At 33.2% G+C, this 22,147-nt stretch overlaps 2 protein-coding genes across 2 annotated transcripts; one reads left to right on the plus strand and one right to left on the minus strand.

Annotated features, from left to right (window-relative positions):
* Positions 1-1,856: 1,856 nt before the first annotated feature.
* LOC134238040 (large ribosomal subunit protein eL32-like) lies at positions 1,857-4,947 on the minus strand. The gene is made up of 3 exons (XM_062720175.1): positions 4,830-4,947; positions 4,520-4,672; positions 1,857-2,039 (listed from the first exon to the last, which is right to left on the minus strand). Exons 1-3 carry the CDS (start codon positions 4,920-4,922, stop codon positions 1,881-1,883), a joined length of 405 nt encoding a protein of 134 aa, XP_062576159.1. The 5' UTR covers positions 4,923-4,947; the 3' UTR covers positions 1,857-1,880.
* Positions 4,948-6,767: 1,820 nt separating this feature from the next.
* On the plus strand, positions 6,768-21,639 carry LOC134238029 (leucine-rich repeat protein SHOC-2-like). Its single transcript, XM_062720166.1, has 17 exons — positions 6,768-7,888; positions 10,160-10,276; positions 10,727-10,795; positions 11,073-11,102; positions 11,294-11,479; positions 11,665-11,760; positions 12,170-12,290; positions 12,798-12,906; positions 13,450-13,543; positions 13,844-13,948; positions 14,073-14,187; positions 14,494-14,618; positions 14,805-14,892; positions 15,200-15,269; positions 15,635-15,702; positions 19,836-20,005; positions 20,275-21,639. The coding sequence occupies exons 1-17, from the start codon at positions 7,691-7,693 to the stop codon at positions 20,308-20,310; spliced, it is 1,797 nt and encodes a 598-aa protein (XP_062576150.1). The 5' UTR covers positions 6,768-7,690; the 3' UTR covers positions 20,311-21,639.
* The last annotated feature ends 508 nt before the right edge of the window (positions 21,640-22,147 follow it).

The raw sequence follows: 22,147 nt of genomic DNA on the forward strand, positions 1-22,147 counted from the left end.
CAAAGAATTCATGCATTTCACTATATAATCAAATAGAGCCCTACCCTAAAACAAGAACCCCTGACCCTGGGGCCATAAAATACACAATTTTGCTCATCATAACTATGTACTTAGTTGGTTTATTCAATACCCAGGAGCAGAGAAGAAGATTTTCAAAGAATTAATGTATTTTCACTATTTAATCAATAGAGCCCCGCCCTAACACCAGAACCCCTCACCCTGGGGCCATAAAATTCACAATTTTGGCAGAAGCACTCTTGCTCATCATAACTATGTACTTAGTTGGTTTATTTAATATCTAGGAGCAGAGAAGAAGATTTTCAAAGAAATAATGCATTTTCACTATATAATCTATAGAGCCCCGCCCTAGCACTAGAACCCCTGACCCTGGGGCCATGAATTTCACAATTTTGGTAGAGGACTCAATGCTCATTACATTCATGCCAACAGTTTGCCTGCTTGATGTCCAGGAGTAAAGAAGAAGATTTTTAAAGTTTTCATTAATTTTAGTGGTTTTGGCCCCACCCCTCAGGCCCCTGGGGGCGGGGACCATGAAATTCACAATTTTTGTTCCCCTTCACCCATAGATGCTGTATACCAAATTTGGTTGAAATTGGTTCAGTGGTTTTAGAGAAGAAGCTGAAAATGTTCGAATGTTAACACACGACGCACGACGGACGAAAAATAGCAATAGGTCACCTGAGTTACTCAGGTGACCTAAAAAAATGCAGCCCATGCTTGAATTTACCAAGTAATTACAATGTGCAAGAACTCTATCCTCCAAGTTACCTTGAACTTGCCCAGATGACCTTGATAAATTCTTTAATCACAAGTATAATTTGTGTGTGTGTGAAGTTTGCACTTCAATATTTCTCCATTAGAAAATTATGACATAAATACGTGTACCGGGTTTTACTTTTTCTTCAAGTGACCAAGAACTTGCTTAGATGGACTTAATTTATGACATATCCTATATCTAGTTAAAGTGATCTATGAATTATCAACATCAAATATTTGACTAGTTAAGAATTTGAATGGATATGAATTAACCTTTTTTTCTTTTCTGACTAGTTATGAAGTATGAACAGGATAGGAATTTCTAACATTTTCTCCACTGTACTAATTTGCAAGGCTAAGGTCATAACCCATCCTCAGGTTACAAGATTTTCCTTACATCCTTTTCACTTTGCCTCTGTCTTTTTGTCACAGTGTCAGAGCCTGTGATTTCTTAACCGAGTGGTTGAGACAATTAAAGTGGGTAGCAATTGCGAGACTGGCACTTTCAGTCATGGTTTATTTACTCTATTGAACAAGGGAGTTTCCTCTTCAATCTCCAAATATGTTGTCAAAATGTTTATGTTTTCAACCTTGCATTTGCCAATTGCTATTAAAGCTATGATGTCTAAACATCACTGGTTATGTCACTGTTGCAAAAAGACAGTGAAAATCAAAACATAAACAGAAAATTTGAATATTTTTGTAGTATTTCATGAGTGGGACAGGATTTTTGTTATCTTCAAAAGTGAGAAGCACATTTTTTTTTGTTTTAGAGGACTCTCCTCTTCGATCTATAGTGAACCCAGTTCCCTCTTAATGCAGTCCACACCTTAGAGCATTTATCATAGGAGGAGGGAGTTGGCACCTGGAGGAAGTGGCTCTGTACATGTAGGAAAGTAGGGGTGTTTTTTTTTTAGATTTTGTCTTCTTCCTTGGGGGGGGGGGGGGGGGGGGCTTGAGCAGGAGTCTCCCTTAGCAGAGAAGTCTCATTCTACAACTCATATCGGTACATCTTCACAAGACCACACTGCAAGGTGTAAGAAAACCTAAGCCTAAAAATCAAAACAGAAAACACAATATTTGCTTTTCCCCTTTATTTATGCCTATTCATCATCTTCAGAGCGTAAACGGGCATTAGGATTAGTTAACTTTATGGAGAGCTGCTGGGCACGTTCCACAATGTCTTTCCTTTTCTTGCTGGAAACGTTGTGTGCAATTTCTGCAGCAAAAGTTCTGTTCTGCATCAGAAGTACTTCAAGTTCCTGGAAATAAAATATATGACATTTAATTTTTGGTGCATTATTTCTTGAATTTTTTCTTTGGGTAAAATTTTTACCTATATGTCAATATCATTTACAGTATAGATAATTTGGTGTTAAATGTATGCAAGATTCACTAGCAATTCAAGCCCACATACATGTACAGTGGACCCTCATTTATCCGGACGCTTTGGTTCCCAGTCAATTTGTCCGGATATGTAACAAAGCGTCTTTGTGTACCTGAATCACCAGATAAACAAGATATTACGTTTTAAAATTCTGTTCCAATAAAAAGTTGTCCGGATACTGAAGCATCCGGATATCTGGCGTCCGGATATCTGAAGGTCCACTGTACATCTATTGGAATCATGAATCTTGCTTATCAAAGCTTACAAAGCTCAATTCAATAAATATTGGGTAATCAAAGCTTAACAAATTTTATCTTTATGTAAGCCACACATAACAGATTGGTCTAGGAAGATTTTGTTACTTAAGGTAGGTCCGTACTTTCAGAATTTTCTGTCAAACTGATAGTTTTTCAATTTGAATACTTTGAACAAGTCTTAAACTCACTAAAACACCCTTAAAAGACATATCTTTGCAGATTGATTTTCATACAACATGTCTCAGCACACATACCTCTAAAAACTCAACAGCCAAAATTGCACATAAAAAAGTGTGATATCATATTTCTCAGTTATGCACCAAATCACATCAAATTTATGTTAAAACTTATGAAGATCAAAAATATTCATTTACCTATGTCAGAAAATTTGAAATTTTTACTGCAAAACATTAACAAATCGGTGTTGAATCTGTCCATGCCTTTCAGAAAAAAATCTCAAAATATCTTTATTTTTTATAATTCTTAAAATCCAATATGTTTAGATGCCATTTTTTCTTTAAAACTATTGAGAATTATATCTAATGTTAACAAAAACATCTACTTTATTATGATTGACCAGAGAATTTTAACAAAACAGTCTTTTGATAAACCCCCCATTTTTGAAATATCAATTTTTTCAATTATTCAATGTAAAATTTTTAAATAATAAAAATTAAATGGATGATATAGGCTCTTAATCAATAAAAATAGATCTCAGGTTAGTTTGCTTAAAAGAAAATTAAAAAGATTTAGGTCTTTAAAAGCAATTAAGAATTTTGTGTCTGGATAATTTCTAAATGACATATGCAACCTCTGCAAATGAAAAGTTTTAATTTCCATAAATAATGTATATTATATGCTTCATATGCACAATAACACTATAATAAACAAATATTTACTTGCTAAATCATTCTCAATCAATCAAAAAGATTTATATCAATAGAAAAGTGAAAATCATAATTTTTTTTATATTTTATTTTATATGTGTAAAATTAGAACCGGATCCGTAAAAGTGTGGGCCTTCCTTAAGAATGGACTTGCTTCCAAAACAATTCTGTTCAAACATGGGAAAATGAAAGTAAGATTCGGCATCCAAACTAAGTCTGGTAGTGTACATTCCTTGATGCATCATCCACATGATCCAAGGAAGTTTGGTCTTAAAAAAATCTTGGAATGAACCTTGTCTAAAAACCTCAACCTGGTTACTAATCCAGAAAATGAAGGTCAGCTCAAAATCTGAAGCAAGACTGATAGCTTTCATCCCTAGATGAATCAGTCATGCAAATTTATTGAAGGAAGCGATTAATATCACTTGGAAATAGATGAATTACCAAGTGATAATGAATGCTCAAAAAACCCTTGAGGTACTGTGAGCACTGAGCTCACTAAAATATTTTAACCTGGGACGCTGATATCAAGGGTATTACATAAGCTCCCCCTACCTTTGTTGAGGTGAGCTAAAAACATCAAATGTAACAAGAGATTTTGTAAAACACTTATGCCCCCCTCCCTCAAATAAAGGGAATTTTACTAAGTCCAAGGGACATTACTATGTCAAAAATGGCTCGGTCGTACCCAGAACAGAACTTGACTAAGATGTTCATTTGATAAATCTCTATACCAAATTTCATTTCAATATGTGCAACCTCTGCAAAGAAAATGAACTGAAATTGCAAATAATTGGAATTTTATTGAGTCCAAGGGGCATAACTCTGTCCAAAGTGTTCTGATCGTACCCAAAACAGAACTTGACCTAGATAGTGTTATGATAAATCGCTATATCAAATTTCATTCCAATATGTACAACCTCTACAAAGAAAATGAATGGAAACTGAAAATAATTGAAATTTTTCTAAGTCCAAGGGGCATAACTCTGTTCAGAATGGTTCGATCGTACCCAAAGCAAAACCTGCCCTACATATTTTTATGAGTAATCTGTATACCAAATTTCATTTCAATATGTGCAACCCCTGCAAAGAAAATGAATGGAAACTGATGGTTGACCGAATAACAGACCGACAAACTGACAGCAGCAAAGCAATAGGCCCTCCCTTCTTTAAAGGGGGGCATAACAATAAAATATTCTATTAAATCATACCTTAACATTATGAATGAGGAATTTCTTGAATCCGTCTGGCATGACGTGTCTGGTCTTTTTGTTGGATCCATAACCAATGTTGGGCATCTTGTACTGGCCCTTAAACCTGCGGCGGACTCTGTTGTCAATACCCTTGGGTTTCCTCCAGCTTGGCTGAAAATCAATTGAAAGTTAAATGACTCCAGTCTACTGAGGGATCAGCTGCAGAACTGAACCTCTCTTACCAGAGACAAACTAGAGAGTTGCAGATCTTTTGGAAAACCTGTTAATAACCAAAGATGGCTTGATCATTGGGAGCAGATATACACACCTTTACTCTGAGGTATCTATCAGACTGATGCCTGATAAATTTCTTTGTCCTCTTCTTGACACATGTCTGTTTTACAAGGGGTCGGATAGCCATTTTTGACTACCTGAAATAGAAAATGAATACATTGTCAGGGTATTAGTAAACAAGCTCAAAGAGAAATACTTCAAACTTTATCATATAGCCATTTTTTTAATTTAGGGATAAAATCAAAGGGCCAATACTATGAATTGTCCAAACTTATTTTGTTGCTTTTCTCTCCAGAGGCAAATGACCTTGCATCACAGCTTTTACAGATAGTTTGGGTAAATTTCAGTTTGCTGACATGAAAGAGACTAGAGGTATAACAATACAGCAATACATCGATTACATTGATTGCAAGGTCTCATAATACACATATCATATCGCCATGTATGTATCGTAATACAGTACATTTTAATTTTTGTTGTCTATTTGAAAATTCTACATGCAAACTAAGAAATTTTAATGTTACAAAATTAAAAACAAGGTAGCCATGAAAAAATATAATGATCAGTCTATAAGTCCACCTATAAATAACTTCGGTTAGGGATCTCAAGACATTCTTTTTATATTTTCAACAACTGTACAGTTTAGCAAGCAAGAATATGTAAAGATATCAGTTAATTTAATTGTTGACGGCTGTATCATGATTAGACATGTTGTATCGCATGACCATATTGTTATATGTATCGTTTCGTTAGGTAGCTTGCAATACCCAGGCCTAGAAGAGACATGCTAAATCCAGAACAAGGCCTTTGGAACACTTTGCTAATTTTTGAAGTGTTGTTTTCACCAATTGTGGTTTACATTGTACCCCTAAATTATCATGATCAGCATGTGAAAAAATTGCAGCTGACTTGACGCTTTGTATCAACATACATTTACTTGGGACTCCAAATAAGTGAAAACATTTTTGACTCCAGACTTTTGATTCTGTACCAAGCCCCTCCCCCCCTTTTTCTGTACGGATGTTTAAAAACGTTTAAATTATTTGTTATGGCAAGTGAACCTTCCAAATACTGTAGTCTTTGTCACTCCAATAACAGTAGCTTATCATATAATGAAGCGCACATTGTATAGCAATGACAATATTTTCATTACAAACTATGAAAACAATAACCCGAATTTTCTCCAATTTCAACCACGAGTTTTACTTACAATAAGACTTCATATTTTGGCAGGCCTGTTTAATTCAGGGATCCTGATAGATATACTGTAACAATATGCATGTTAGCAACAACAACAGCTATTTTCAATGTAAATAATTCTTGTTTGAATTGTACCTAAAGGGATGATCTCGTTCTACCTACTTCCTACTGTCAACGAGGTAAAACAGATCAACAGAGATGATGATTATCAATATCTTCGATTTTTGAAGTTTACTTGCTATTCTCGTTATTAATGTGTAAATGTTATGCGGTGCTTATACATCAATGTGGGGATTATTGAGGATTTATAAAACATAAATAAATATGCACCTTCGCTATGAGATTTGACCGGAAAAAGGAAGTTTCGAAGGTAAGGCTAGTTACTGGAAAGAGAGAAAGATAATTAGTTTGGGGTTTGGAAATATAAATCTCAAAGCTTATCTTGATTTTGTATATCTAAACTGAATACTTAAAATATATTTTTAAACAAAATTGCATTTTATCAATTTAAGCTTATAAACTCCATAAATTCAAGTCTCTAAAAATGTTGAAAACTTGTCATAATAATAACAATTAAAAATCCCCCTGGTAAAAGATGTCAGACAAGTAAGAAATTTATTTTCAAATTTGCAATATATTCACAGACATTAGTATTGGGTATAAACTTTCATGAAACAGTGCGTAGATTTTCATGATTTTGTAAAGACGGATAAAAATATTCCATCCCATTACTTAGTGCTCTCACTTCAATTTCCGCGCACCTGCTTCGCGCATCTGGAACTGTGTACTGTTTTTGCTGCTACAAACAAGGGTCTAAAATCTATTCGTAATTATGAGAAGTATTAATTTATAATGCACTATATGCAAGGAGAGTTTTATTTGCCGAACACCAACAAGCTTATTTACATTTGCTCAATTCTAAAGACGACTGCATAAGCACGGAATAAGCTTTCATAACAATATATAACATTTCTGTTTTCATTTTCTGTCAGCCAAGACGAAAGTGTGTCAAGCCTCGCTTTCGTTATCAATGGATGACTTCATATAAGAAGAGATCATGTGCAGTTTTTCAGGAAATAATTGTTTTGTTTGGAATTCCACCTGATAATTGTTCTCATTATAACGGAACTGATTTATTTCAGCGATTTTGACAATCGAGTCAAACATTGCCTTATTACAAACACATCATTTACAGAACGATCAAAAGAGAGAAAAACCAGTTCCTCTGATCATCATCTTGATGATGAAGACAAAACTGTGAAGATGAAAAGTTAGAGTTGATGATAATGACAAATCACTTATATCATTTGATTGTTGAAATCTGTTGATTCCTGTATGTCAGAGAAAGCATAGCAATGTCACTAGCATGAATTAATGTTTTGTCAAGAATTTTGTGAATTTTTAGCATAGAAAAACTGCAATTTTTACTATTTTGAAAAAAAAAACAGCAACAAAATCCTTGGGAATTTCCTGACTATTTAGTTCCCCAAGCTACACAAGGAGGACAAATGTCATATTTGCGAAGTTTCTTGTGACATGAATTAATAGACCGGCTCAGCCTATTGCACCATATACTTATCTATAAGTAACATTGACAAGAGACTAAAATGGTTCTTTTTACTCTGGTTGCATGGATTGAGAAACACAAACTGTTAATGTGTAGATGTACACTCTCTCAAAGTTTTGGGATAAAGTATGTCGCGTAGACCAAAACAAGGGAACTCTTCAGCTGCAGCAAGAATGGCAAATCATGATTTAATGGAAAATCCTCCATATTTAGGAGCAGGGGGTGCTACAAATGTTGAATCAGATGACTTTTTGGCGGGAAACATGCTAGAGACTTGTATTGATGACAATGTTTCATTAAGTGATCCAAAAGAGGGAAGCAAGCATGTGAGTATTTTATCAGTTTTATCATCTTTCTCAGAAATTAGAAAATGTTGCCAGTTAATCCTTTGAAATTCTTGACTCTCGAATGACTCGATATAAATAATCCATAAGACTAAGTGAAAATTTTGGAGGTTTGTTGATTAAAATTGAGTTATGCAATCTTCATTCTCACTTCTTGGTATGCGTATTGTGATGTGTGTATATAATTTACAATTGAAAATAAAATCTTAGTTTGAAACATATTTATGATAATATACTCTGAGAATAGATAGACTAATGTCAAACCTCACTGTCTAAAACTCCATGGGACCAAAAGGAGATCAAATATTCCAAGGATATAAAGTATTTGAATTGAGACTTCCTTTGAGTTTGACATATTCATAGTATTAGAGACACCAAACATACCAAAGTTCAATTTAATAACTATTTTTATTCATGGTCACATGGTCACCACTGCCCCACACCGGCAACTTTTTAGCAGTTGAAAAGTATGGCATATGTTTATCTTTGACCATCCTATATGAAAGTATGACACAAACATAAAATGTGTGTTATCATCTAGTTTAAGTGAAATTTGTTATTGAAAATGTTTTATAATTGTACATTTAGTTAAATTAAAAGACTTCGCCTTACTTATATAGGTAACATTTTTTGAGGTGAGCTTTGTATTCTTTGATTTCTTGTTTAACGTGTGACTATGTTGACTATTAAAATCACTTCACAATTGTGCTTTGCTACAACCAAACCAGATACTTGTATTACTTGCAGTGATTAAAAATATAAGTGCTTTGTTGTGTCATGTAGGAAATATTTTATACATCCAGTGTAAAAGGCACTTTCATTAGAAGTACAATAGGAACTACACACATGTGCATTCTTCAGTTTTACTACAATATTTTTTTTTTAATTATAAAATGCATTACTTTCATTATTGACAGAAAACGTCTTGTGGAGTCAAATTTTTGTGTCTTGAGGAAGAAACTTTGAATCATGGCTTTTTTTTATTTAAGGAAATATGTAGTTGTTAAATGTTGAAAAGTTAAAAAAAAAAACTCAATAAGATTTGTGGATGATTGGAATGCATGGGTTACTTTGTAACATGGAAAAAAAAAAGTCTACAAAAATTCTCAATTTCGTAATTGAATTTTTTAAATGAGAATATCATAAACGTTATACACTACCAGTATGTTGAAATATATATATGTCAATTTGAAGCAACAACTAGATTTAATTCATGATATTTTACTTATTATTAATTTTTGGATCAAAACAGATGTTTTTCCTAACCTCCAGTTTAATGACCTTGAACTTTGAGATTAATTTAGGTGTCATATACTACAAATTATTAAAATGATTATGTTTTATTAAGCAATGCTTCAATTAAAAATACTTGAAGCTTAAAGGTCCAAAGTTATGAAATGTAGTACAAAAAAAAACTTTGACAGAAAACCAAAGTAAAGGTGGACAGAGTCTGACAGACCGAAAACCCTGAAAAAGTAAGGCAGTGGTCCGATATGTGAAAAAAAAAAAAGATATATATATACAATCGCTAGTTGTTTTTCTAATGTAAGCCCTCATAAAATCTTGCATTTTGTTTGTCATAACAATACAAACATATCACAATGATATAACATGACATCATAACAAGGAACTGTGTGGGAAAATAGATTTGAAATGATTCTCTACTTTGAGGCTTTTAAATTCACATTGAAATTTAATTTTATTGAAAACATGTTTATTTGAGTGCACTTATTGACTAAGCTATTAGCCCTTGATCTGAGAGAGGGGAATGTTTAACAGACATCACAATCAGTCAACCAATATAATAATATTTATATGTATGTCAGTAAAGTGTAGACCAGATGCTGTCCTCTATTAGAATTATTGAAATGTAGCCTGAAATATTGGTCAATTATCATGAAACTAGAACATTGGAGATAAGTCATGATATAATTTATAACATATTGCAGAGACAAGAAGGTTGCATCACATTTATGTGATTTGTAATTTACAGGGGGTCTGACACTTTGGATCCTCCCCAAAAATTCAAAATATCATCATTACTACTGTGTCTCTTTATCCATCATAATCCATGGAAGATTTTTTTCATTGTAACAATGTAATTGTGTGTTTGTGTGTGTGTGAGTTTAAGCTGTTTTAATGATAATTTACTTAAATAGCTAAAATACAAGTGTTTAGTTGAGTGACATAACATATCCCATTTGTTCAGCATGTCCTAATTTTTAACTATATGTTGTTTGTGTTCTATTTCAGGAAAAGAAAGGTAGTACTGCAATGATTGCAGATCAGAGGAAAGGGGTGGTAATCCAGGACAAGGGGGAACAACACAAGCCCCGCAAACCCAAACAACGCCAACACAAACCGGAACTGGTGAGTGGTACACCACTTTAATCTGGAGAATTTAATTACCATGAGCAAGCAGTCTCACCTAATTACCCAGAAAATGAGAAATAAAGTTGTCACAAATGAAAAGTAATATACATTAAGGCCATGTTGCCTGATTGAGGATAAAGCATGGGAATATAGGTTGGGTCTAATTTTTTTGTATTTAAAATCACCTGCAAATGTGAAGCTAAATACTTATAAATAAATTAAACATAAAGAATTGTTTTCTGGTGGTGAAAAAAGTTATAAAACGGGCAAATTTTAGTCGGTAGGGAGAGGGCACACAATTTTTTTTTAAGGATGGCCTTACCAAGTTTTACTACAATGGATTTCTCAACCATACTAGAGATTCACTGTTAGAAACTTTTGACACCAAGAAGGGAAATGTAGGCAAGGCTTATAGGATTCAGTGACCAACTGTTTAATATATTGTAGGATGTGGCTAAAGAATTCAAAAAGTGCAAAGAAGAGGAAGCAACTCGTTTGGATCTTAGCAAATCCCAGGTAACATTTTATATATAAAGATAATAATAAAGAGGGTTTATTTAGGCAATACCTGCTGCCAAATCATTTATGTTTTTGTAATCTAATGAAATATTTTCAAATCACATATACTGCTAATGTTTGATATTTACAACTCTGTCAGTTAATTAGTTATATATTAGTCATTGGGAATGAAAATTTCTTAGCTGTAAGCATTAATTCATTTTAAGCGTGTTCGCTCTAAGTGTGTTTTACTGTATGTACTTCAATAAATCTAGTACGAAATTTTTTCTTTTAGATTACTGTGATACCAAATACAGTTAAAGACGTGAGTGACTTATTTCCTTTAAGTAAAAAATAAAGTTTTCATTAAATGGCCCTCGTATCACAATTCTTCATAATACTAAACAGAATTCAAAAGTGAAGATAAGCTATTTGTTCATTCAAATGAATTGTTATATCCATGCATTCATACTATGTGCTTGCATTAAATGATCTTTTTTTCTGTATAACCTGTAGTTGTCACAGTTACAAGAATTTTACCTGTATGGGAATAAGCTGGCCACATTGCCCCCGGAGATTGGAGCTTTGACAAACTTGACGAAGCTGGGACTAAGTGAAAACTCCTTAACGACCCTTCCAGAATCTCTTCAATGTCTCAAGCATCTCCGCGTGCTAGACTTACGACACAACAGACTCAATGAGGTCAGATTTTCCATTTGTATTAATAACTTTTTGAAATGAAAAAAAGATCTCAAAAAACTATTGTGTGAAATAATGGTTTGAACAAACCATATGTGCATTTTAAGCAAATTTTATAAAATTGCTCTCTTTATAATATTATTTATTTAAAAAAATTGAATTTTTTTTCATGGATGAATTTCTCACAGATTCCAGAAGTGGTGTATAATCTTAGATCCTTAACAACACTTTTCCTTCGATTTAATCGAATCAAGCATGTGGAAGAAGCTATTAGAAATTTAACAGTAAGTTATTCTGCAAGTTTCAATTCATTCTTCATCTGAAATGAATTGTCAGGAAACATATTGGCTTAAAAAATTGGTATATGTAAAGATTGACACAAAAGAAATTTTAAAACCTTGTAAAAATCCAAATCATTTTGTATTAAAAAAAAAAAAATCATACATGTAAGTATTGGACAGCTGTAGCAAATTATATTAATAATTTGATGAATTAATAAATTAATAATTTAATAGATAAATAAAAATGAATTTGAATAAAAGGGAAAAATTATTATTTAAAGGAACCCTGTTGAAAAAGTTTTTTTGAAAACTTAATCATTGTTTGCATCTGGACAAGTTTTGAACGTTTATTGAAAGAACAAAGGAAGATGATTTTTTTTTTTACAAAAAATTATTTTCATGAATTTTGTAGAAACTTACCATATTTAGCTTGCGAGAAAATAAGATATCTAAACTGCCACAAGGTATCGGCCAGCTGGTGAATTTGCTCACGTTCGACATTTCCCACAATCATCTGGAGCACTTACCTGAAGGTTAGACATTTAAAAAAAAAATTGCTTCTGAAATAAAGATGTTCTAATTTCAGATTTTTTTTGTGTGTGTTAAGGACAGATGATAACTTTTATCAAAAATTCTGCAAATTACAACCTTGGCTATATGAGTAATATGAATACATTTAACTGTATAAATTTTGATTTTTCATTCAAAGTTTCACAATAATGGAGTTTTAAGTGACATTAAAATGGAATAGATTAATATGAATTTTTGCAGAAAGGTTGAATTTTGAACATCACAGAAAGTTTAAACATTCTCAATATCTTTTGAAATATATGTCACACCATTTACAACCAAAATAGATAAAAAAAAAAATATAAACCAATACAAGCATGTATATTTTTTGGTCTTATCATCTGTCCTTAAGTCGTATATACTTAATGATTTGTGAGTTAGTGTGTTTTAAGTCTTGTGTACTTGGTAATTTAGTTTGTTAAATAAGTGGAGTATGATCATTGATGACCATTGAATGTTTTTTTTTCCAGAGATTGGAAACTGTGTGATGCTTAATTCCTTAGATCTACAGCACAATGAACTCTTAGACATACCAGAATCTATTGGCAATCTCAAGTCACTCTCCAGACTGGGGCTGAGGTAGGAGACGAAAATAACTAAGTACAGACCCCAGGATCATGAAGCAGATTTAGACTTTCACTTTTGATTTGCTTGACTTCAACAAAATCAGAGTACAACATAAAGATTTTTGACTTTAAGCTTAGATGTTTCATGATCCCAGGGCCAGGAGTATACAATCTCTGACAGACATTCAAGCTGTTAATGCCAATTTGCATGTAATGACACAAAGTCCATTGCCTGTTAACTTTAAAATTTTCAGTTTTTTCGAAACCCCTGAATCATATTGAACAATTTATGATTGTATCAAGACCTCATTATAAAAGTGGCATGCTTTTTCTATTGACAATACTGGCCAAAGAAAATGAAGTAGATCACCCAGTATGAGTGTTATATGTAATAAGTGTATTTTTTTTCTATTTTTATTGAAATGGCTAAAAGATAATACTATTAGTAGGTACATGCACAATAGTTTATCCTCTGTGATATGTTTTAAGTTAGCATTCTGTTGTCAGAGATTTCTGTGTTTTAAACATGGTACTAAAAACGGCACTCCGTTGACAGGTATAACAGGTTAACAAGCATCCCAAAGAGCCTGGCTAACTGTGTCATCATGGAGGAGTTCAACGTGGAGGGAAATAATATTGGACAACTTCCCGTAAGTACAGGATTGTAATACATTTTATTCACCAAAATTTTGGAGTGTCATATGATAGAAAAGTACATTTACTTCAGTTAAATTCAATTTATTGACATCACCATGTTGGTATTCAGTCATAATAAGAAATCAAAAGTGACAGACAACAAAAAAAAAAGAAATATCGTAACGTATAGAAACTATATGTGATTTTGCGCTTTATAAATTAATGAAATAATAATAGTAATTGCAAGCAATACAATTTAACGTAATTCATTATATTTGAATATATGTATATCGGTCTCTGTTTTCCTGTTATAGGAGGGACTCTTATCGAGTTTGACTGGCCTACGCTACATTACACTGTCCAGAAATGCATTTCAGTCGTACCCAAGTGGAGGCCCAGCACAATTCTGTTCTGTTTATGTAAGATATACATGTACTATTATATATACAGAAATAATGGGTTTGATTATTATATAACCTCACATGAACAAACAGATAATTTAATGATGATTGATTATATGGCTATTTTTTTTTTATTATGTAGAATCTCAACATGGAACACAATCAGATCAATAAAATTCCACTGGGGATCTTCTCCCGAGCTTCGAGTCTGACAAAGCTTAACATGAAAGATAATCAGCTGACATTCTTGCCATTAGGTAAGTCACACAAATTATAAGGTCATTCAGTTTTTGTGGCAATATTTTAAAAGTAAGAATTAATATTTATAGTTATACTCTTGTGTCAGAGGTTCAACGTAACTTTTCAGATAATGGTTTCTCTTTTATGTGGTTTTGATATCTTCTTTTTACATTGGTTTCAAGTGACAAATATTATGAAACATTTGTGATGCAGGGTATGATCATGGAATACACATTAAGATATTCTAAATTTAATTATTGATTATTCTAAATCTAATTTGAAAGTAATTTCTCATAGTTGACTTTTGGGTGTTTTATAAACAGATATTGGTAGCTGGTCCAATATGACAGAATTAAACTTGGGAACAAATCAGCTGACTAGAGTTCCAGAAGATATACAAAATTTAGAAAAATTAGAGGTCCTTATTCTTAGTAATAACTTATTAAAGGTATGTAGACATGTGAACAAATACATCTATATTATTTTATTGCTTTGTTTTTTTCGACATACGAATTAATTACTGAATTAAATACTGCATGAACAATCAACATTTAATACAGATCACACACTGTGACCCCCGTCATGCAGTGATACGTTGGTGCTTGTCTTTAATTTGTATACTTGATTTCTGCAGCGTCTACCATCCAGCATTGGTAATCTAAAGAAACTTCGAGTTCTTGATTTGGAAGAAAACAAACTAGAATCACTACCTCAAGAAATAGGTAATTTCTCAACTACACATGAATATCTGAGATACTCAAGTTGCAGAAATACTGTAAACCAACTTTTATTCATCTATGAAGGGTCTGCTAGTTTCGACCTACCTCACCTGCTAAATGTTAATCTCCGCGAACCATTTATTTTGCTTTGTATTTGTAGAGAACATTTCCTCAATTTTGAAAATAAATCATCATGGGTTGATTTCAAAGTGATAATTTGCGAATAAAAAAAAAGCAACAAATAGTTGGTTTACAGTGAACATGTACTTCAAAATCTGACATCTACTCTGTATGTTCTGTTTATTTACAGGACAGTTACAGGAGCTGACACGACTTGTTGTCCAGTCTAATCAGCTGACCAGTCTGCCTCGTGCCATCGGGTAACACTCTTCTTTACTTACTCAACATTGATGTGTTTTTATTCTATACTTGATAAACATTTCAGCATTGTCTTCCATACTTACTCAACATTGAAGTTTTTTTATTCTATACTTGATAAACGTTTCAGCATTGTCTTCTATACTTAATCAACATTGAAGTTTTTTTATACTTAATAACCATCCAAGAATTCTATTATTATTTCAAGAAAATCCTGGTTGATGTGTTCAACTTGTCAAGATACACTCTGCAAATAATTTTATTTTTTTCTAATTTATTTATTAATCTGTATGTTTTGGTGTGATTTCGATAAAGAAATGTATGACACATGTTCATTTAGATGAATATTTCTCATGAAATATTTTAGATGCCTGTCCAAACTAGAATACCTTGGTGCTGGGGAAAATAACTTGACATCTCTTCCTGCTGAAATAGGTATACATTGTTTTATATATACTTGTAACTCTACTGTACTCATTTGAAGATGATTGAAAATCTTAATTGATATCCTGACAATTATTTGTTTGACCAAGTGATTGAAGATTATGTTATAAATGAGTTCAGTGCTAGAATAAGTAGAATTGAAGTCCAGGCATCTTCACACTCTAGTTGTATGATCATTATTTTGAAGGAGCGTCTCTATACAGTTTGTGTTCTATGTTTTATGGACGTTGGAGAATCTGGAATCTCTGTACTGTATATGCATTGACTGTACAATACTATGTTTTATGGACGTTGGAGAATCTGGAATCTCTGTACAATATTTGTATTGATTGTACAATACTATGTTTTAGGGACGTTGGAGAATCTGGAATCTCTGTACTGTATATGTATTGACTGTACAATACTATGTTTTAGGGACGGAGAATCTGGAATCTCTGTACTGTATATGCATTGACTGTACCATACTATGTTTTAGGGACGTTGGAGAATTTTGGATCTCTGTACAATACATATATTGATTTTTAGGGATGTTGGAGAATCTGGAATCTCTGTACTGTATATGTATTGACTGTACAATACTATGTTTTAGGGACGTTGGAGAATCTGGAATCTCTGTACTGTATATGTATTGACTGTACATTACTATGTTTTAGGGACGCTAGAGAATCTGGAATCTCTGTACTGTATATGTATTGACTGTACAATACTATGTTTTAGGGATGCTAGAGAATCTGGAATCTCTGAACTGTATATGTATTAACTGTACAATACTATGTTTTAGGGACGTTGGAGAATCTGGAGTCTCTGTACTGTATATGTATTGACTGTACATTACTATGTTTTAGGGACGCTAGAGAATCTGGAATCTCTGTACTGTATATGTATTGACTGTACAATACTATGTTTTAGGGATGCTAGAGAATCTGGAATCTCTGTACTGTATATGTATTGACTGTACAATACTATGTTTTAGGGACGCTAGAGAATCTGGAATCTCTGTACTGTATATGCATTGACTGTACAATACTATGTTTTAGGGACGTTGGAGAATCTGGAATCTCTGTACTGTATATGTATTGACTGTACAATACTATGTTTTAGGGACGTTGGAGAATCTGGAATCTCTGTACTGTATATGTATTGACTGTACAATACTATGTTTTAGAGATGCTAGAGAATCTGAAATCTCTGTACAATATTTGTATTGATTGTACAATACTATGTTTTAGGGACGTTGGAGAACCTGGAATCTCTATACAGTCCATCTATTTTTAGCTCTTCTGAGCCAAAGGCTCAAAGAGCTAATGCTATGGCCATTTGTGCGGTGTGCGGTGTGCGTTAACTTTTTAGAATATGGGCCATAACTCACACCCCTTGGCCAAACAGTACCAAATTTGTCACAGGGTATCCTTGGCCCAAGGGCTACCCTTTATACTAAAATAAGGGTTGGAACCCTAAAACAAGGGGAGATAATCAGGAAAACAAAACCAAAAGTACTGGTTGCTAAAAAATCTTCTTCTCCAGAACCACCCGGCAGATTTTTACCAAACTTACATACAAGGATTAGGATATGTTGAAGATTAAAAATTGTTCAAGGCATGACCCTGGGGCAAAGGGCGTGGTCTCAAGGTCACTTCAAAGTTGACCTAAATTTACAATTAATAAAAACGTGTATATTTTTCTTACTATAAGGACTAGGATCATCAAATCTTGTAAGTTGATACATCTTACGACTTCACATCATGTTAACTCAAAAGTAGGTCACAGTGACCTACTTTTTAAATTTTGTGGGGATTTGTTTTCAAATTGATTTGAAGGCATATTTTGGACACTTTAAGGCCTATGATCATCAAACTTTGTCAGTTGATGCATCTTGGGTCCTTGAACAATGACAACTTAAAAGTAGGTCACCGTGACCTACTTTTTGAACTTTATGACTTATCCATTTAAAAACATTAAATCCCATTATTTCAGACACCGGGAGGTTTAGAATCATCAAATCTTGTACTTTGATGCATCTAGGAACCTTAAAACATATTTATGAAAAAGTAGGTCACTGTGACCTACTTTTTGAATTTTGCCAACATTTATTTTCAAATTGTTTAAAATGCATATTTTGATTACCTTCAGACCTACGATCATCAAACTTGGTCAGTAGATGCATTAATTGAAAAATGTCGACCAAAATGTAGGTCACGATGACCTACTTTCGACATTTTATGGCTATATTTCAGTATCTTAGGTATTTATTGGCTTAGAATCATCAAACTTTGTGAGTGGATGCATATTTAGTTTTCGGAGAGTGACGACCAAAAAGTAGGTCATGGTGACGTACTTTTGACATTTTATGGCTTTATTTAAGTATCTCCGGTACTTATTGGCTTAGAATCATCAAACTTTGTGAGTTGATGCATCTTGGGCGGAGAGTGAACCAAAAAGTAGGTCATGGTGACCTACTTTTACATTTTGTGGCTATAATTAAGTATCTCTTGTACTTATTGACCTAAAATCATCAAACTTTGTCAGTTGATGCATCTTGGGTTTTCGGAGAATTCGACCAAAAAGTAGGTCACAGTGACCTACTTTTGAATATCTCAGGTACGTATTAGCTTAGAATAATCAAACTTTGTCAGTTTAGGCACCTTGGGTTTTCGGAGAACGTCAACCAAAAAGTAGGTCACTGTGACCTACTTTTGACATTTTATGGCTTTATTTAATTATATCTGGTACTTATTGGCTCGGAATCATCAAACTTTGTCAGTTGAGGCATCTTACGGTTTCATTGAATGTCCAACAAGAAGTAGGTCACAGTGACCTACTTTTGAAATATCGCTATATTTAAATATCTCAGGTACTTATTGGCTTAGAATCAGCAAATTTTCTCAGTTTAGGCATCTTGGGTGTTTGGATAACATCGACCAAAAAGTACGTCACCGTGACCTACTTTTGACATTTGATGGCTATATTTAATTATCTCTGGAACTAATTGGCTTAGAATTGTCAAACTTTGTCAGTAGATGCAGCTTGGGTTTTCAGAGAATGTTGACCAAAAAGTAGGTCATAGTGACCTTCTTTGGAATCTCAGGTACATATTGGGTTTGAATCTTTGAATCATCAAACTTTGTCAATTAATGTATCTCGAGTCCTCAGAAAATTCCAATCAAAAGGTAGGTCACTGTGACCTACTTATGGTATTTTATAATTATATTATGATATCTTCAGTCTTAACTGGCTAAATATTATCATACTTTGTAAGTTGATGCATTTTGGGTCTTATGATACTAATAGAGTTGAAGGCTTCTAATAGAAGTGATAGATTGTACAATTTATGAGAAGAGCGATTCAAGGCCCTTGGGCCTCTTGTTTGTAATACTCTGTGTTTTAGAAACATTGGAGAATCTGGAATCTCTGTACAATACTATGTTTTAGGGACGTTGGAGAATCTGGAATCTCTGTACTGTATATGCATTGACTGTACAATACTATGTTTTAGGGACGTTGGAGTATCTGGAGTCTCTGTACTGTATATGTATTGACTGTACAATACTATGTTTTAGGGACGTTGGAGAATCTGGAATCTCTGTACTGTATATGCATTGACCGTACAATACTATGTTTTAGGGACGTTGGAGAATCTGGAATCTCTGTACTGTATATGCATTGACTGTACAATACTATGTTTTAGGGACGTTGGAGAATCTGGAGTCTCTGTACTGTATATGTATTGACTGTACAATACTATGTTTTAGGGATGCTAGAGAATCTGGAATCTCTGTACTGTATATGTATTGACTGTACAATACCATGTTTTAGGGACGTTGGAGAATCTGGAGTCTCTGTACTGTATATGTATTGACTGTACAATACTGTTTTAGGGACGTTGGAGAATCTGGAATCTCTGTACTGTATATGTATTGACTGTACTATGTTTTAGGGATGCTAGAGAATCTGGAATCTCTGTACTGTATATGTATTGACTGTACAATACCATGTTTTAGGGACATTGGAGAATCTGGAATCTCTGTACAATATTTGTATTGATTGTACAATACTATGTTTTAGGGATGTTGGAGAATCTGGAGTCTCTGTACTGTATATGTATTGACTGTACAATACTGTTTTAGGGACGTTGGAGAATCTGGAATCTCTGTACATCAACGACAATCAGGAGCTCCACAGCCTTCCCTATGAACTGGTTCTCTGCAGCAACTTACAGATCATGAGCATAGAAAACTGCCCTCTTAGTCAGATTCCACCAGAAATTGTCGCCAAAGGACCCTCTCTTGTTATCCAGGTGACCATCTTATATCTATTTAGCTAATAATCTCTTTCAAGAAAATCCATTACCACCACAACGTTCATGTTAATGGTCAATTATATTTAAATTATAAGATTCCAATAATGCTTCCCAGTCAAAGGAAATAAAATTTTCAAACATTAATCTTATATATTTTTAGGGGAAAATATTTTCAGATTTTTTTTTGGTTGGCAACTACGAATATTTTTTTACTTTGTTAATGCCACAAAGGATTTGAATCTTGATATGCTATTATTTAATTTCAGTATTTACGAATTCAAAGTCCATTTTGTCCAATATGACGACCGAGACATGTCCCTTGTTTTGTCATCATTCAGTAATAAACAGGAGGTGTCGGCTTCATCTTCATGGGGACGGAAGTGGGAGATTGGTCGTTTTAGTCACGTGTTGACGATGGAAATCCAGCTGACAATCACGACGGATGTCAATTCTTTTGAGATGTTTCCGCTTAATGACCGAAGTGTTAAAAAGACAAATATGTCAGTGGAGATGTACAGGAAAAATTCAATTGACTGGTTTTTGTTCTTGCTTTTGATTCATATGAGAATGCTTCCAAGTCATTCTGGCATACCCAGTATAGAAGTAATCAAATCATTTTTGCCTGATTCCATGTCAATACAAGAGCAATTCAGCATTTCCTTACAATTTTATGTCATTTTGTTTGTTTAGGCATAATAAATTTTTGTACACATTGAATGCCATTGGACATATATATATATATATCTATATATTAATTTTTGTCACTACAGAATGTTTTTTAGTGTGTGTTCTAGAATCATGTTCATATTACTGTGATAAATTAAGCTATGTTAAAGGAGAACATTACAAGTTTATATTCTTGTCTGTAGCTTGTGTCACTGAATACATTGTATTTGAATATTTTACAGATTTAGTCATTCAAAGTTTATGTTCTTTAGACAAGATCATGAAGAATGTCATACATAGCAGTAACTTCTTCCTATTTTAAGACATGTACCCCCCACAACAAAGTTGTATTTTGGGTATTCTGGAATCACCAGGGCTCTTAGTTCATGACCATCAATCTGTCTGTATTTTTTCCCCAGCTTATCTTTAAACCAAACTTGCACATATAGTGTATTATCTAGAGTGGCTTCAGAATTTGACCTAACATCTATGTTTCAGTGATTCTGATTAAACTAAATGATTGATAAATAATTTGAAAATTTCAGATATACACATTTATTCCGGGACTGGATTATTTGCACCCAAAACTTGTCAAAGAAGATTTAAGTTGTTTGCAAATGGCAGTCCAAAAAAGAAAATGTTGTAGGAATATCTGTATTTTCCCAGAAGCCTTAACAAAGAAGCTTATTTTGGTTGTCAGTCATGTTTGATTGGGATGTGAATTGTACCTTTAATTTTATTTACATTTAATGCTTGATTGATTAAAAAATATCCTTGAGATCTGTCGTTTTCATCCTGAGGTTGCAGCAATACCAACTATTTTCTAAAATGTTGAAAATGTAACAAAAATTGTGTAGTTCATGTATGATAGATTGTTGTTGAAGGCTTTTGGAAATTAACTCATTTAAGTATCTTTTAAACCTGATCTTCTTGATGTGCTCCTGATGCATTACAATAATAATAATTCAAAACTGCTCATCACTATGCTTTCTTCCTTGCAGGATTTCAAAGCTGACATTCTAATACCCTGCAAAGAGATGGGAGGGTGAGGGCATAGGTCCTCTTAGAAAAACTAAAGTTCTTTCAGATTTGTCACTTCATGTATACATTAAACTGTTTTATGTTCCTTTTTTTATGTTTTTTTTTTTAAAAGACGTTAAGAGAGAGTTATCTACCTTTGTCTTATCTTCAATATTTGAAGTCAAGATTAGTTTAGGAAATGTATGGAAAGAATGTGAATTAGGATCTGCAAAGGACTCAGATTTTTTTCATATGCAGTATAGTCTTGTCCATGATGTAATTATATCTATATATTTACCTTTTCATTTCAGTTTTAATTTAAGATGTCTGTCTAAACATTGTATTGGTGTGAATTCTCTGTGCTTAGATGAAGTTGTATGAGTGTAGTATGTTTAGAACTGAATATAAATACTGCTTATGTGCAACAAAAAAAGGAAATTGGGCTGAATTTGG

Source organism: Saccostrea cucullata, unplaced genomic scaffold (genome assembly GCF_032062105.1).
Source record: "Saccostrea cucullata isolate Sc308-1 unplaced genomic scaffold, CSIRO_AGI_Scuc_v1 ctg40, whole genome shotgun sequence".
NCBI lineage: Eukaryota > Metazoa > Mollusca > Bivalvia > Ostreida > Ostreidae > Saccostrea > Saccostrea cuccullata.